The sequence below is a fragment of the Sceloporus occidentalis genome, unplaced genomic scaffold (genome assembly GCF_023333645.1).
Source record: "Sceloporus occidentalis isolate IW3139 unplaced genomic scaffold, rSceOcc1.0.p SCAF_1, whole genome shotgun sequence".
Taxonomy (NCBI): domain Eukaryota; kingdom Metazoa; phylum Chordata; class Lepidosauria; order Squamata; family Phrynosomatidae; genus Sceloporus; species Sceloporus occidentalis.
The window spans coordinates 19,709,244-19,723,963 of record NW_028316981.1 but is presented as its reverse complement, the minus strand read 5'-3'; the positions used below and the strand labels follow the sequence as shown (position 1 = coordinate 19,723,963).

The following is a 14,720-nucleotide window of genomic DNA, read 5'->3' as shown; positions in this document are numbered from 1 at the left end:
TTTAGACCCATGGGAGGGAGAAAAGGGGGAAGACCACACAAAGGAAGCATTGATGCAATAAATGAAACCACAGCCCTGAATTTGCAAGACTTGAGCATGGCTGCCTGATGACCACAGTCCACGGCTCATGGGAGTTTTTCATTCACAGTGACTGAATGACAAATAAATGAAACAAGAACACCAATATGGAAAAACATATTCAGGGTAGCCACTTTGGCCATGCAGCAAAATTCAACAAAATCCACAAAGAGTGATACTTTTTGGGGAGACAACTGAAAAAACACAACATACATGTGTTTTGTGTTTTTATCACACTACACTGTTATAGTGTTATTATTCCACTTCTGTGGCTGCCTTCTATGATATCTCGGGATCTGCAGTTCTGGAAGGGGTATTTAGAATTTGCAACCAGAGCACTTTTCAGCCTCCCTATACCTACAATCCACAAGAGACAGCCATAGTAGTTAATGTGGAATGACAGTGTAGTGTGATATTGACACGTTCCGCTAATAAAAGTATCCATCTTTTGTGGATGTTTGATTTTGTGGTATTTAACAACATAGAAGCGGACACAGCAGAGATAGTGTGGTGTAGTGGTTTGAGTGTTGGATTATGAGTCTGGAAAACCAGGGAAATGGGGGGGGCAAGAAAAAAATTAAAAAGGAAGAAAATCAATTATGGAATATTTAATTTTAGCATGATTCAGGAAAACATGGACAAAAATGGGGGTTTTCCTAATTTTTACATGGGCCTTCACATCTCTAGTCTGGAGACCAGGGTTTGAGTCCCAGCTTGACCATGAAACCCACTGGGTGACCTTGGTTAAGTCACACTCTTTCAGCCTCAGGGGAAAGCAATGCCATACTTCTGAACAAATCCTACCAAGAAATCCCCATTATAGGTTTGCCTTAGAGTCACCATAAGTTGGAAATGCATTTTAGTAGAAAGTGATTAAGCTTTCTCTAAGATGTTTCTTCTTGCAAGAGATACAGTAATGTGCCCATACTAAAACTTTTTGTGTGAGTCCACACACAGAGAGATGCTTACACTGCATAATGTATAATGTTATCCAGCTGCTTTCCCATCACATCCTAGGCCATTTTGGAGAGGCATTTAGAATGAAATTGTACGGTATGTCTTTTAGATTTTTTTTCAAGAGAAGTAACACAAAAGAAAAGAAATAAGAATTAACAAAACATGTTACTTTTAAACATTGCAATAAAATCAAATTACTGCTGAATATTCTGTGATAATTAATTACTTTTTAATAATAACTTTCCAAGTGCTGATTTTCTCTGCAGTCCTATTGATTGAGTTATATTTCAAGAAAGGATGCTAAGGATTGCCATTCCTTCCAGTAACAAGAGGAAATTCACCAGTATAGGATAAACCAACCTGTGTAGGCTGATTTAAGTTGGCTCCTCACAAATCCCTCTGACTAAACAGAAGGCTCTTAAGCCGTCCCAATTTAAAGGGATTTAGCAACTGTTCTGTGCTGACTCTTCCACCCCACCACTCCCTTAATAGATTTTTTGGAAAGAAAAAAAAGGGGAGAAATGCAGGGAAAACATTAGGGAAAGCTAGGTAATTTGGACAGTTCATAAAATTAACTGAGTAAGGCAGGACATGTGCACAACAAAAGTCATATGTATGTGTTGTGTGCCTACAAATAGTTTTTGACTTATGGTGACCCTAAGGCAAACCTATCATGGTTTTTTTTTGGCAGAATTTGTTCAGAGGATGTTTGTCATTGCCTTCCTTTGAGGCTGAGAGCATGTGACTTGACCAAAGTCACTCAGTGGGTTTCATGGCTGAGCAGGGCATTGAACCTTGGTCTCCAGAGTCATAGTCCAATGCTCAAACCACTATGTCATGCTGGGTCTCATTAAATATTTATAGTGTGATGATTCCACTAACCCCCATGGCAACATCCTATGGAATCCCACGGCTTGTAGTTTAGGGAAGGAGGAACTTAATACTCTAAAGGCATCAGATCCTGTCTGATTTTGGCAGCTAAGCAGGGTTGGCCCTTGCTAGTACTTGGATGGGAGACCACAAATTAATATCAGGTGCTGTGGGCTATATTTCAGAGGAAGGAACTGGCAAAATCACCTCCAAGTATTCCTAACCGATGAAAACACTATGGACTTTATCAGACTGGCAAAAAAGATGGGAGCATAGCGATATCCTCCCATCAATATCGCAGAATAATGCTAAGATTTTCACATGATGTCATGTAACATCATGATTATACCTTAAATAAAGAAGCATTCCAGTGCTGCTTTTTATTCACAGGAAAATCCCGTGAATAAAAAGCGGCGCTAGAATCCCTTTTTATTCACAGGATAATCTTGTGATAACCGTGACGTTGTGCGACATCGGGTGAAAATCTTAGTATTGCACAATCTTTTTTGCCAGTCTGATAAAGTCCTATGAAATTTATGGTTTCACCATAAGTCGACAGGTAATTTGAGGGCGCACACACATGCTTAAAATTCTGTCAGAGAGCTCAAGTGCCTGTGGCTGCATCTATGCTGCAGAATTTATGCATTTTAACACCACTTTAATTGTCATGACTCCACCAAATGGTACCCTGGGATTTGTAGTTAGAGCTCTCTGACAGAGGCAGCTAAATATCTCACCAAACTACATGTCCCAGAGCTCCATAGCATTGAGCGATGGCAGTTAAAGTGATGTCAAACTGCATTAATTCTGCAGTGCTGATGCAGCCCAGAAAAGATGCCCCTTTTACATGATACCATTGTAGCACTATGATTCCATTTTAATTGTCATGACTGCATCCTATGGGATCCTGGGATTAGTAGTTTGCAGAGGCACTGGAACTCTCTGGCAAAGGATTCTAAATATCTCACCAAACTACAGCTCTCAGGATTCCATAACATGGAACCATGGCAGTTAAAGTGGCATCAAAGGGCTATAATTGGGTAATGTGAAAGAGACCTTACCCTCAGATGGTGATCAGTGATAAAATCTTTAGGTATCCCCTCTTGCATTAAAGTTCACTCACCTTTTATGGAGCAAAATCCAAAGATGCTCTGTGCTCAGCTGTCAGTGTAGGGACTCATATATAGGATGTAGGAGTGTCCGTCACCCCCCTCCTCAAAGTATTTTGAAATATCTGGCTGACAAAAGGCATAGGTGCAAGTTCCTCCTAAAGTGACGTTTAAACCTTTTGGATGTTTCTGCAGGGTGGGAAGGAAGAGTCCAACCCCTCGAAGACAACCATCCCACACTTAAGATTCCATTGATTGTGTATCTCCAGCTTTGCTATCAGTGTGTCTGGAAAATAAAGTCAAACTCAGATGAAACCCAGAGGGATCTAAGCTCACAGACACAAAGCTTTCAGCAGGGTAAGTCTTCATAGCCAAGAAAGATGTGGGTGGACAAGGACATTAGTTTTGAGTTCCAAAGAACGGGCTTTCGTGTTACATGCCAGATGATACTTTCCTTTTGCAGTAATGTAAGTTGGTATGGAAAGGTAATATGAAAGGGACCAGAGTTTCAGTTCCTGGCATTTACGGTGAAAAACAAAGGGGAAATCACATAGCAGGTGTTGAGAAAGATCTCTGTCTGATATCTTGAAAAGGAGCCCCTTGGCAGAATAAACCATAATAAACTAGGTAGACAAAAAGTCAGACCCAAGACCAAGCATCTTCCTATGTTCCCTGTGCAAACCTCCAAATAACACAGAATCCCTTGTCAGAGCAGACGTAGTCAAGAATGTGTATATAAAAGTATGCCTGCATGATATGAGTTTGGGTGTGAAGAGAAATCAGATATGGAAACATAACTGGATTTGTTTAGCCTACAAAGAGAAAATGGAGAATAAGCTGAGTCTCCCTTATCCAAAATGCCTAAGGCCAGAAGTGTTTTGGGTTTTGGATTTTTTTGGATTTTTAAAAATATTTGTTTATACATAATAAGATATCTTGGAGATGGGACCCAAGTCTAAACACAAAATTCATTTGTGTTTTGTATAGACCTTATACACATAGCCTGAAGGAAATTTTATACACAATATTTTAAATAATTTTGTGCATGAAACAAAGTTTGTGTACCTTGAACTATCAAAAAACAAAGGTATCAGTAGCTCAACCTCCCATGCAGACATTTTTGGATTTTGTAGTATTTCAGATTTTGAATTTCAGATAAAGGAGACTTAACCTGTATATCTGGAATATAGATGATAGATGATAGATAGATAGATAGATAGATAGATAGATAGATAGATAGATAGATATTTTAAATGTTTTGAAAATGTTTTAATCTGAAAACTAAAATCAGCATTACTTTTACACTGCATGGTACACTCTAGCAATGATCCAAGTGCAAATAACATTGCTACTCTTACCGAAATAAAAGTCACCCTTAATTACTCACTGAATTTTGTAAAATGCTGTAACCTCAACTATCATATGTGCCAAATGACCAAAGAATATTTAGCATGCATTCATAGTAGACTGTGTTCTCAAGACGCATGCAGTTTTTATGCATTATTGTCCTGAGGCTTTTTTCTGCTGATGTTAGCACAGAATTCTGTATCTATGTCAACAGAGCCAGTATTAATTGCTAATCCAGAGATCTGGGATATATTTGTCCAAGCTGCGGTTCCATGAGGAGGGACTTCTGGCAAGGGATGGGTTGCATCTCACGCCAATTGGCAAAAACATTTTTGCCAATAGCCTCAAGAATTTGATCAGGAGGGTTTTAAACTGAGTTATGTGGGGGAGGGAAACAGTATTCTGGAAGGCAAAAAGGCTGGAGAAGATAGTCAAACTGATAGAGAGGGAACAAGACAAACAGTGCAAGGACCCAACAGTGGGAGGCAAAAGAACTTGCACAGGCAGCAAGTAAAGGGAACATATGGTCTTAGATGCCTCTACACTAATGCACAGAGCATGGGAAATAAGCAAGATGAACTTGAACTCCTAGTACAACAAAGCAAATGTGATATAATAGGCATCACTGAAACCTGGTGGGATGAGTCTCATGATTGGAATGTGGAAATAGGGGGGTATAACCTTTTTAAGAGAAACAGGCCAAAAAAGAAAGGAGGAGGAATAGCCCTATATGTCAGGGACATTTACACCAGTGAAGAGATCCAGGACATCAATCCTGGAAGCCAGGTGGAGAGCATCTGGATAAAAATTAAAGGGGAGGGAAACAACAAGGATGTTATGGTGGGAGTCTACTACAGATCCCCAAGTCAGACGGAGGAATTGGATGATGCCTTTCTAGAACAGATGACCACACACTCAGAAAGGAGAGATGTAGTAGTGATGGGTGACTTCAACTACCCTGTTATTTGTTGGAAGTCAAACTCAGCCAGATCCTCAAGGTCTAGTAAATTCCTCACTTGCCTTGGAGACAATTTCATGGTCCAAAAGGTGGAAGAGGCAACAAGGGGATCAGCTATTTTAGATCTGATCCTAACCAACAAGGATGACTTGGTTAATGAGGTGCAAGTGGTGGGATCATTAGGTGGAAGTGACCATGTTCTCCTGGAGTTTGTTATACAGTGGAAAGGAGAAGACAGGCATAGTCAGACACGCATTCTAGACTTCAGGAGAGCGGATTTCAGTAAACTTAGAGAAATACTGGGGGCGATCCCATGGTCAGGAATACTAAAAGAGAAGGGAGTTCAAGATGGATGGGAGTTTCTCAAAAGGGAGATACTGAAGGCACAAATTAAAACAGTTCCAGTGAGAAAGAAAAATGGGAGGTGTCGCAAGAACCCAGGATGGATGACAAAGGAACTTTCAGCTCAGCTAAATTTTAAAAGGAACATGTATAAGAAATGGAAAAATGGGGAAATCACCAAAGAGGAATTCAAAGAAATAGCTAGCATGTGTAGAGATAAGGTCAGAAAAGCTAAAGCACAAAATGAACTCAGGCTTGCTAGAGAGGTTAAGAACAACAAAAAGGGCTTTTTTGGATATGTCCGCAGCAAAAGGAAGAAGAAGGAAACGGTAGGGCCACTGAGTGGAGAAGATGGCAAAATGATAACAGAAGACAGAGAAAAGGCAGAATTACTCAACACCTTCTTTGCCTCAGTCTTCTCAGAAAAGGCAAAGGGTGCTCAACCTGAGGATAATGGAGCAGAGGACAGAATAGGGGAATTTCAGCACAAAATAAGTAAAGAGATAGTACAGGAATACCTGTTTAACCTAAATGAATTTAAGTCTCCAGGAACAGATGAGCTACATCCAAGGGTATTAAAAGAACTGGCAAATGTAATATCGGAGCCATTGGCAATTATTTTTAGAACTCCTAAAGAACAGGAGAAGTCCCAGCCAACTGGAGGAGGGCAAACGTTGTCCCCATCTTCAAAAAGGGGAAAAAAGAGGATCCCAACAATTATCGTCCAGTTAGTCTGACATCAATACCAGGAAAGATTCTAGAGTAGATCATTAAACAGAGAATCTGTGAACATCTAGAAGGCAATGCCATAATCACAAAAAGTCAACATGGGTTTCGGAGAAACAAGTCATGCCAGACAAATCTAATCTCTTTCTTTGATAAAATTACCAGCTTGGTAGATGAAAGAAATGCTGTGGATATAGTATATCTTGATTTCAGTAAGGCCTTTGACAAAGTTCCCCATGACATTCTTGCAAACAAACTTGTAAAATGTGGGCTAAACAAAGTAACTGTTACATGGATTTGTAATTGGTTGACCGGCCGAACCCAAAGGGTGTTCAACAATGGCACCTTTTCATCCTGGAGAGAAGTAACCAGTGGGGTCCCACAGGGCTCTGTCCTGGGCCCAGTACTGTTCAACATCTTTATCAATGACTTGGAGGAAAAAATTGGGGGGATACTTATCAAATTTGCAGATGACACCAAATTAGGAGGAATAGCTAATACTCCAGAGGACAGGATCAAAATTCAAAACGACCTGAATAGACTAGAAAGCTGGGCCACAGCTAACAGAATGAACTTCAACAGGGAGAAATGTAAGGTACTGCACTTAGGGCGAAAAAATTAAATGCACAGATATAGGATGGGGGACACCTGGCTTAAGGAGACAACATGTGAAAGGGATCTAGGAGTCCAAGTAGACCACAAGTTGAACATGAGTCAACAGTGCAATACGGCAGCTAACAAGGCCAAGGCGATTTTAGGCTGCATCAATAGAAGTATAGTGTCTAGATCAAGGGAAGTAATAGTGCCACTATATTTTGCTCTGGTCAGGCCCCACCTGGAATATTGTGTCCAGTTCTGGGCACCACAATTCAAAAAGGACATTGAGAAACTGGAGCGTGTCCAAAGCTGGGTATGTTTAGCCTGGAGAAAAGAAGGTTAAGAGGTGATATGATAGCCCTGTTTAAATATTTGAAGGGATGTCATATTGAGGAGGGAGCAAGCTTGTTTCCTGCTGCTCCAGAGACTAGGACCTGGAGCAATGGATGCAAGCTGCAGGAAAAGAGATTCCACCTCAACATTAGGAGGAATTTCCTGACAGTAAGGGCTGTTCGACAGTGGAACACACTTCCTAGGAGTGTAGTGGAGTCTTCCTCCTTGGAGGTCTTCAAACGGAGGCTGGATGGCCATCTGTCGGGGATGCTTTGATCTGAATTTCCTGCATGGCAGGGGATTGGACTGGATGGCCCTTGTGGTCTCTTCCAACTCTATGATTCTATGATTCTAAGCATATTTAGTCTATATTGTTGCACTTACCTAAGCACTGTTGTGCAGCATTAATTAGGTAAGTGAAACATCACACACTAAATATGACACTTTTCAAAGACCAACCATGTGTGTCAAAGGAGGGGGATTTTGCACACAAAAAGTCTACAAAGCGAGAAGCTGTTTTGCAATTTTTTAATGTTACAAGCTGTGTTTGGACAAGTTATGTATCAGGGGGAAGAATGAGATGAGTGTAAAAATTAGGGAGTGCATTATAGCATTGGTTCTGCCAACTTTGAGCTGTACCCTCTAGCCACCTACTTGCTGGCATGCGATGCAGCCTTCCTCTACCTCAGTTTTTACTGCCAGCCATGAGATTTGAACCCAAAATTCTGCTCCACTATCCCATTTCAAACAAGTATTATTTTTACTCATGCCTACAGATTGTTATTTTTGTGTGCCTTCAAGTCATTTCTGTCTTATGGTGACCCTAAGGCAAATCTATAATGGGGTTTTCTTTGCAGGATTTGTACAGAGTGTGACTCGCCCAAAGTCACCCAGTGGGTTTCCACAGCTGTGTGTTGATTTGAACTCCCGTGTCTAACATTCAAATGACTACACCACACTGGCTCTATGTCTAGTGTAGAGCTACTGAATCAACTGGATTTACCTAAATGATCACCAATTGATTCAAAAGGTCTACTATAGATATATTAAGCTAACCACAGGATTATAGCCAAAGATAGTCATGGGATCTTGCTCACTTGGATAAGGCTTAACTTTGTACCTTAGGCTTATATTATATTCAGCTTAAGCATCTATATCAGAAGATGACAAGCATTTCATATTTTCCTCCATCTGAATAAACATGACCCAGTCCATTATTTCTTCCCTGCCCCTGAGGTCAGCAAAATGGTTTCCTCTGGGATCTGTTCCTTAAGCATTTCCTTCCCTAGTCTTGGTATGCAATCTTTATTTGAATCTTTTGGAGTCCATTTTCCTTCCTACAAGAACTAGTAGCCTCTCAGGGCCTCCTGGGTTTATCCCTTATCACTATTATGACCATTTTTATCTGTTACGTGACCAACTTGACAGGCAAACCTGTTGTGGAGGTAAAAAGGAATGTGACTGAAGGTCAATGCAGGGGCACCTGACACAGCTTTACTCATTTCATGAGACATTCTCCTTCCATTCAGAAACCAGTATCTCCTTCCAAATAATTGGGAAGGGAATTTGCTTTCTCCCCAAGAGTGAGAAGAGTATCTGATTTAGGTTCGTAAGAGAGTCATAGAAGCCTACATAGCTGGCAAGGTTGCAAAAGTTGATAAAATTCTCAGAAAAATGTTGCACTTCTGGATTAAATGATAGTGTTCTTTGGCTTCTCCATGGTTGTTGTTCCATTGTGGTCAGTGGGCTTCAATGACCCACATCAAGGCCATAGGTGGCAATCCTATGACCAGGAGTAGCTCTTACTGAACTGAATGGGGATTACCTCTAAGTAGATAGGTATAGGATTGTACTATCTTGATGCAAACGTGATCTAAATTGTGTCTCACTACTTTTGCAACTACCACTCAGCAGTCAAGATCGTCTTGACTCATACTACTATAGGGTTATAAAACCACTCTTTGTTGACAAAGGGAGGCAAAGCTGGGTGGGAGCTGTGGGTTCATTAAATCATTGTTAAATAAATGTCCTCATGGAGTTGTAGATGCTCTACCCTAAGCAATAGGTAGTTTCTATGGTCACGTCTGCAAGGGCCAGAATATTCGAACAGCCGAGAGTATTCTGGCCCCAAAGATACTCTGATGACCCCTTGGGCACTCTGTTGCAACACTGAGCAGGTGCCCAGTGATGCTGCTGCCACTGTGCCCTCTGAGGTCACAACAAATCACCAAGCCATATGATCAAGACTAGGCTCCTCATTTTTGACCTCAGAGGAAATTACTCACACCAGTCGCGGCGGATGGTGGCACAGCAGGACACCTGTGTAGACAACTGCCTAGCATCGCTTAGGAATGCCCTGGTAACAGGAGGAATTCAGAGAAGCTTCAGGGCAAGAATCCTCTGGGAGCAGCCAATGAGGTCCCGCATTTGAAGGCACACAACAACAACAACAAGAATATTCCACTTTAACTCCCATGCCAACATCCTGTGGACTCCTGAGCTTTGGTGAGGAACTAGAGTTCTCTGGCTTACAATTCTAAATACCTCTCCCCAAACTGCAAATCCTAGGATTCCATGGGATCTTGCCATGGCAATTAAAGTGGAATACACTTTAACATTTAAAATTACCTGGGCAACAAGGTCTGAGCACCAGAAAGGCCTTTTTCCTGCACTGCTCCCCATGGCAGTTAAAGTGGAATACAGTGCTATGACTGTGTAGTGTGAGAGGGCCTATATTATCCATTGTCCTGTTTCCAGAGAGGATACATATAGACTTTGGCTCCCAGGCTTGCTAAATCTGTTTCCTCATTTTTTAAACATCTCCACCATGTTGTTTTTCTTTCTAGCTCTAAATCCGTCACTCTTCACAATGGTTCTCTTGCAAGATGAATCGTACAGCTCATCTATCAAGGAATACTTGGCAGCAGGACTGCAGGAGCTTGTGTCCATAGCTGGCTTTCTGCTCCTCCCATGGCCACACAATGAGGAGAGCTGTACTAAAACCCGTGATTGCATCAATAGTGCATCCCACCATTTTTCTGAAGCTGAGGAGAAGCTAGAATCTCGTCTCATGCTAGTCGATTCCCAGTCAGAGGCACTGATTGTGATGAAGAAACTGATGCAAGACGATCTGCAAGAGAAGAACGGGAACTTGGCAGACCTAAGGGCCCAGATCATTGTCCTCGATGAAGCTCAGAAGAAGTCCCAGGCAATGCTGGAAGCTGCAGAGTTGCATCTAGAAAACACAAGGGAGCAGCTTAGATTGGCTGAGGAGGAAGTGGCCAAGAACCGTGTAGGACGTGAAATCGGAAGCCGGATACTGCTCCTGCCTGGGTTTGGGTCACTCATTGGTAGGTTTATTTTCTTGTGAGTTAGAAAGTCCTGGAGTAAAAGTGAGGGCCCCTACAACAGAATATACAGTGCTACTAGAGGAAGGGTGGGCATCATCCTTTCAGGATCTACTTTGCTTCTTTACTTAAACCTTGTGATTCACCAGTGTGAAGCAGGTGTTGAATACCAATTCAGGGCAGATATACATCTGAAGTGTATCTATCTACACTATGAAATTATAGCAGCTTGATCCCACTTTAACTGTCCAAGCCTCCATCCTATGGATTCCTGGGATTTGTAGGTAGGTGAGGTACAGAGAAGGTACCAAGTTCCCTGGATGAGAAGGATTAAAGATTACATTAGTTTAATTCTGCAGTGCAGACAGCCAGACAGGATGCGTTGGGAACTTTAGTTGCTCTAACCAAGAAATCTAAGTTCCTCACAAAACTACAAATCCTAAGACTCTACAGGATCACACCATGATAAAGTCAGTGACATCACTAGGCAGGTGTGAGGGGTGCGGGTTGCACCAGGTGGCACCCAGGAATTGGTCGGGATGCTATTATTTAAAGTGGTATTAAATTGTTATAACTATGTAGTATAAATGCACTCCTAGGGCTTGTCTACATGGACCATTTAAACCCTTTCCCTCCTGCCTTCACAATGCCTTGTCCACACAATGGTAGCAAAGTAAGACACACTCTGGGGTGGTGTAGACAGCCACCCAACATCACTCTGGAGTGTGGAGGTAATGGGTATGGGGGGGGGGGATTCTGGCAACTTTGGGGCCAGAATATTCCAGGAACAGCCCAGAGTATTTTGGCCAGTATAGATCTACCCTTAGCATAGCTCAGATCCAGCATTTAGTTTTAGGAGAGGTGAGCTTTCATTCTTTTCACACTCTTCCTTTCTTACCCCAAAACATCCAAGTTTCTTCCTTTCAGCAGCCTAACTGAGAGGGGAAATAGATAGTCTTCTTGTTGCTCCTGTTACAACATTTAGGAGTCAGAAACTGAAATTTGTTGATCTGTTAGTTACATCTATGTCTGAGCATTTCTTCTAGGAACAGCATAGGTGGCTTTCTCTCCCCTCTGCTTTATTCATACAACAACTTGATGAGGTAAGTGAGCAGAAAGAATTATTGGTGTAGGGCACCTGGTGGTTTTAATGGCTTGGTGGAATCTCTGAAGTTGTAGTCTGATGCAACTTCAACCACAACACTGTGCTGAATCCTGATTTGCCTTCTACCTACCCCTGCACCCAATAACACCCCACCATTTTAACTCAGCAAGCCCAGGTGAATTCCTCATTGATTTGTCTTTGTTTCTTAGGAGCTGGGATGGTTGTTGGTTACCAAGCAGCTCTGGACGCAGCTGAGAATCTTGTAGCTGAGGCCCAAAGGTCTGTGGCTCTATGTACAGCAGAGGTAGATCGCTACAGGAATGAGATTACACAATTGTCCCAAAAGGAGCAGGCGGTACAAGATGGAATAAATGCTACCAGCCAGAAGATCCTCCAGATTCAAGCTGAGTGTGATGAAGTACTTGCTTTCCACAATGCCTTAACAATGCAGCAGTCTTGGATCAGAAAATGCCTTTCGCTGTTAGATCTGTTGGGAGGCAAGATTCATGCGGCTACAGTGATGTCCCGCCATGCCTGTATCCCTGGGATCCTGGTGGATATTTTAGAAGAAATAGCAGGTGTGGTAGAAGGGCAGCATGGGGTGGCATTCTGTGCCAATGAGGAAATCCAGACTTCAGTTCTGGAAATAAAAAATGCAGTGAAATCTCTGAGAGGTAGGGCAGGAGGAAGCACACCTATTGCTTATTAATCCATCCATGGCCTTTCTCATCATACTATTTTTAGTAAACACTTTTCTCATACCATTCACCTCTTTCTTTTGTTTTCTGAATGTGAACCTATATAGTGAAACATACCAGCAAATTATTTACGGTGGTGTTCTTGTGGGGGTTTTGTTTTTATTTTCACTACTGCAATATTGTGTAAGAAAATGATGCATAGTAAGAAATCACAAACTTCCATCCATATTGCAGAGCTAGGACAAATTAGGTTTTTGCACTACAAGTTTCAGAATCATACAGCCATAATGGCTGGGGATACTGGGAGCTGTAATTCAAAAACCTGTTTTTTCCTAGGACCTGCTTTTGGGTATGAAAAAGAAAAGTGGTGCTCTCAGCCTCCGAGGAAGGCAATGGTAAACCTCCTCCTAACAAATCTTGCCAAGAAAACCTTTAGGGTTGCCATATGTCAGAAATGAAGGCACACAACAACAACAGAAGCTGATGGAGGCAGACTCCAACATGGAATCTGGCTGAGATAGTTTTGCTAGTAAATGTAGAACATACCCAGGTTCTGAGAATGAGGCCATTTTGCACAATCTTTGCACAATGAGAATTCAGAAAATGCTGACCATTTTCAGTTGCAGCATATTCTCTCTCTCTGACTCTCCCCGCTGACCCCAAATATAAAAATATGTGTTCCGATAATGTATATCTGGACTGTTTCAAAAGTTTGATAATTTTTCCTATAAATACTAGAGGAATTAATGGTTCCATACTCTCTTAACCAACCTGTTCTTCACTGAATATACATCAGGACAACTGCTGGTGTCGAGGAAAAGAACTTCAATGTACTGTAAATGTTAGGTTCTGCATAAAGCGCAATGTTAAATGTCACATTGTCTTAGTAAGTGAGCTGCTGTGTCTTGTTGCTCGGAAAATGTAGAATCTATTGTCTTCTTGTGTCCTCTTTTTCTTAAAAAAAGAAGAAAAATTAGCTAGAGCTTTGGCTATTACATGATATAGGAGTGCTATGCATATCCATTCCTATTTAATCTAACAACATTTTTTGCAACTTTTCAAAGCAAAAAATGTGGACAATGTGTCCACACTGTCACTTTCTTTCCTCTGCATGCAATTTTGCAGTTATTGCCTTAAGAAGAAGCTTGTGATGTCTGAAGGCTATAACAATATATTTTTGCACTTTTTGGTTAACCCAATAAAGATATCACCACATCATGGATTTTGGATGTCGTTTTGTTTTTCTATATTATGACCAGCACTGCTAATCTTCAAATATTCCTTTAAAACTTAAAACATGAAATTTTGTGCATTTTCTCCTCCTCTTTTTATAACTCTTTGGTAGACTGACTATATATGCTTGAGACAAAAACAGGACATTGAGATAGCAAAAATGGGATGAGGTTATGTAATATTCCGTATTCATGAAAATACAATAAGAAAAGTTTTATTACACAAACATACTGTATTAAGCTAACCAGGGACGTAGCCAAGGGGTGGGGGTTCTTGGGGTCCGGACCTACCCCCCTCTGTTAGAAAAATGAATGGTGCGTGCAGCTGCGCCGCCACACCCAAGCCCCGTTATAATGGTGGCACTTAGTCTGGACCCCCCCCTTCCTAAAATCCTGGCTATGTCCCTGAGCTAACAGTTATTCTTCAGTGACAGAACTCATACAAAACTTTAGGTAGACTGTATTTCACCACAATCGTACCATGAATATTTCTTCCATGAAGTGATCTTAAGCAGCAGATATCGGCATTTCAATACCTGATCATAAAACTTCTCGCATTTCATGATACTATTTATTTATTTAAACCATTTTCAGAATGTAACAAGGCATTTTTCTTTAAAAGGGGACAAAACTGACATTTATATTATAACAATGGGATGGTCTGGAAATATGAAAAAAAAAAGGTACTGTCCCATTTAAAAAGATACATATGGTCAGCCTAGTCTTTGAAGATTACATGCTCTTCATCTCTAAAAAAAGTAACAATCAAAGTATAGTTAAAAGAGAACTTGAGTTTATTAATCTAATCTTGTAAGTAAGCGTTTTAGTCTTTAAGATTTCTATTATTTTTCTCAACAAAACTAACAGTGTTTTCTCTGGATTAAGTACAGTTTTGACCTGAAGCAAAGCTGCCACTCCTTAATTCATGACATGAGGACAGTCTCCAGCATTAATGCTGCAGGACTACAGCTAAATGGATCGTATTTCCAAGAAAGAGGACATCGTAAAAAATAAACACCTG

The 14,720-nt window shown here is 41.1% G+C and overlaps 1 protein-coding gene across 1 annotated transcript; it reads left to right on the top strand.

Annotated features, from left to right (window-relative positions):
• Window positions 1-3,353: 3,353 nt before the first annotated feature.
• On the top strand, window positions 3,354-12,512 carry LOC149321052 (uncharacterized). The gene is made up of 3 exons (XM_089490325.1): window positions 3,354-3,371; window positions 10,164-10,667; window positions 11,979-12,512. The coding sequence occupies exons 2-3, from the start codon at window positions 10,187-10,189 to the stop codon at window positions 12,476-12,478; spliced, it is 981 nt and encodes a 326-aa protein (XP_089346451.1). The 5' UTR covers window positions 3,354-3,371; window positions 10,164-10,186; the 3' UTR covers window positions 12,479-12,512.
• Window positions 12,513-14,720: the final 2,208 nt, after the last annotated feature.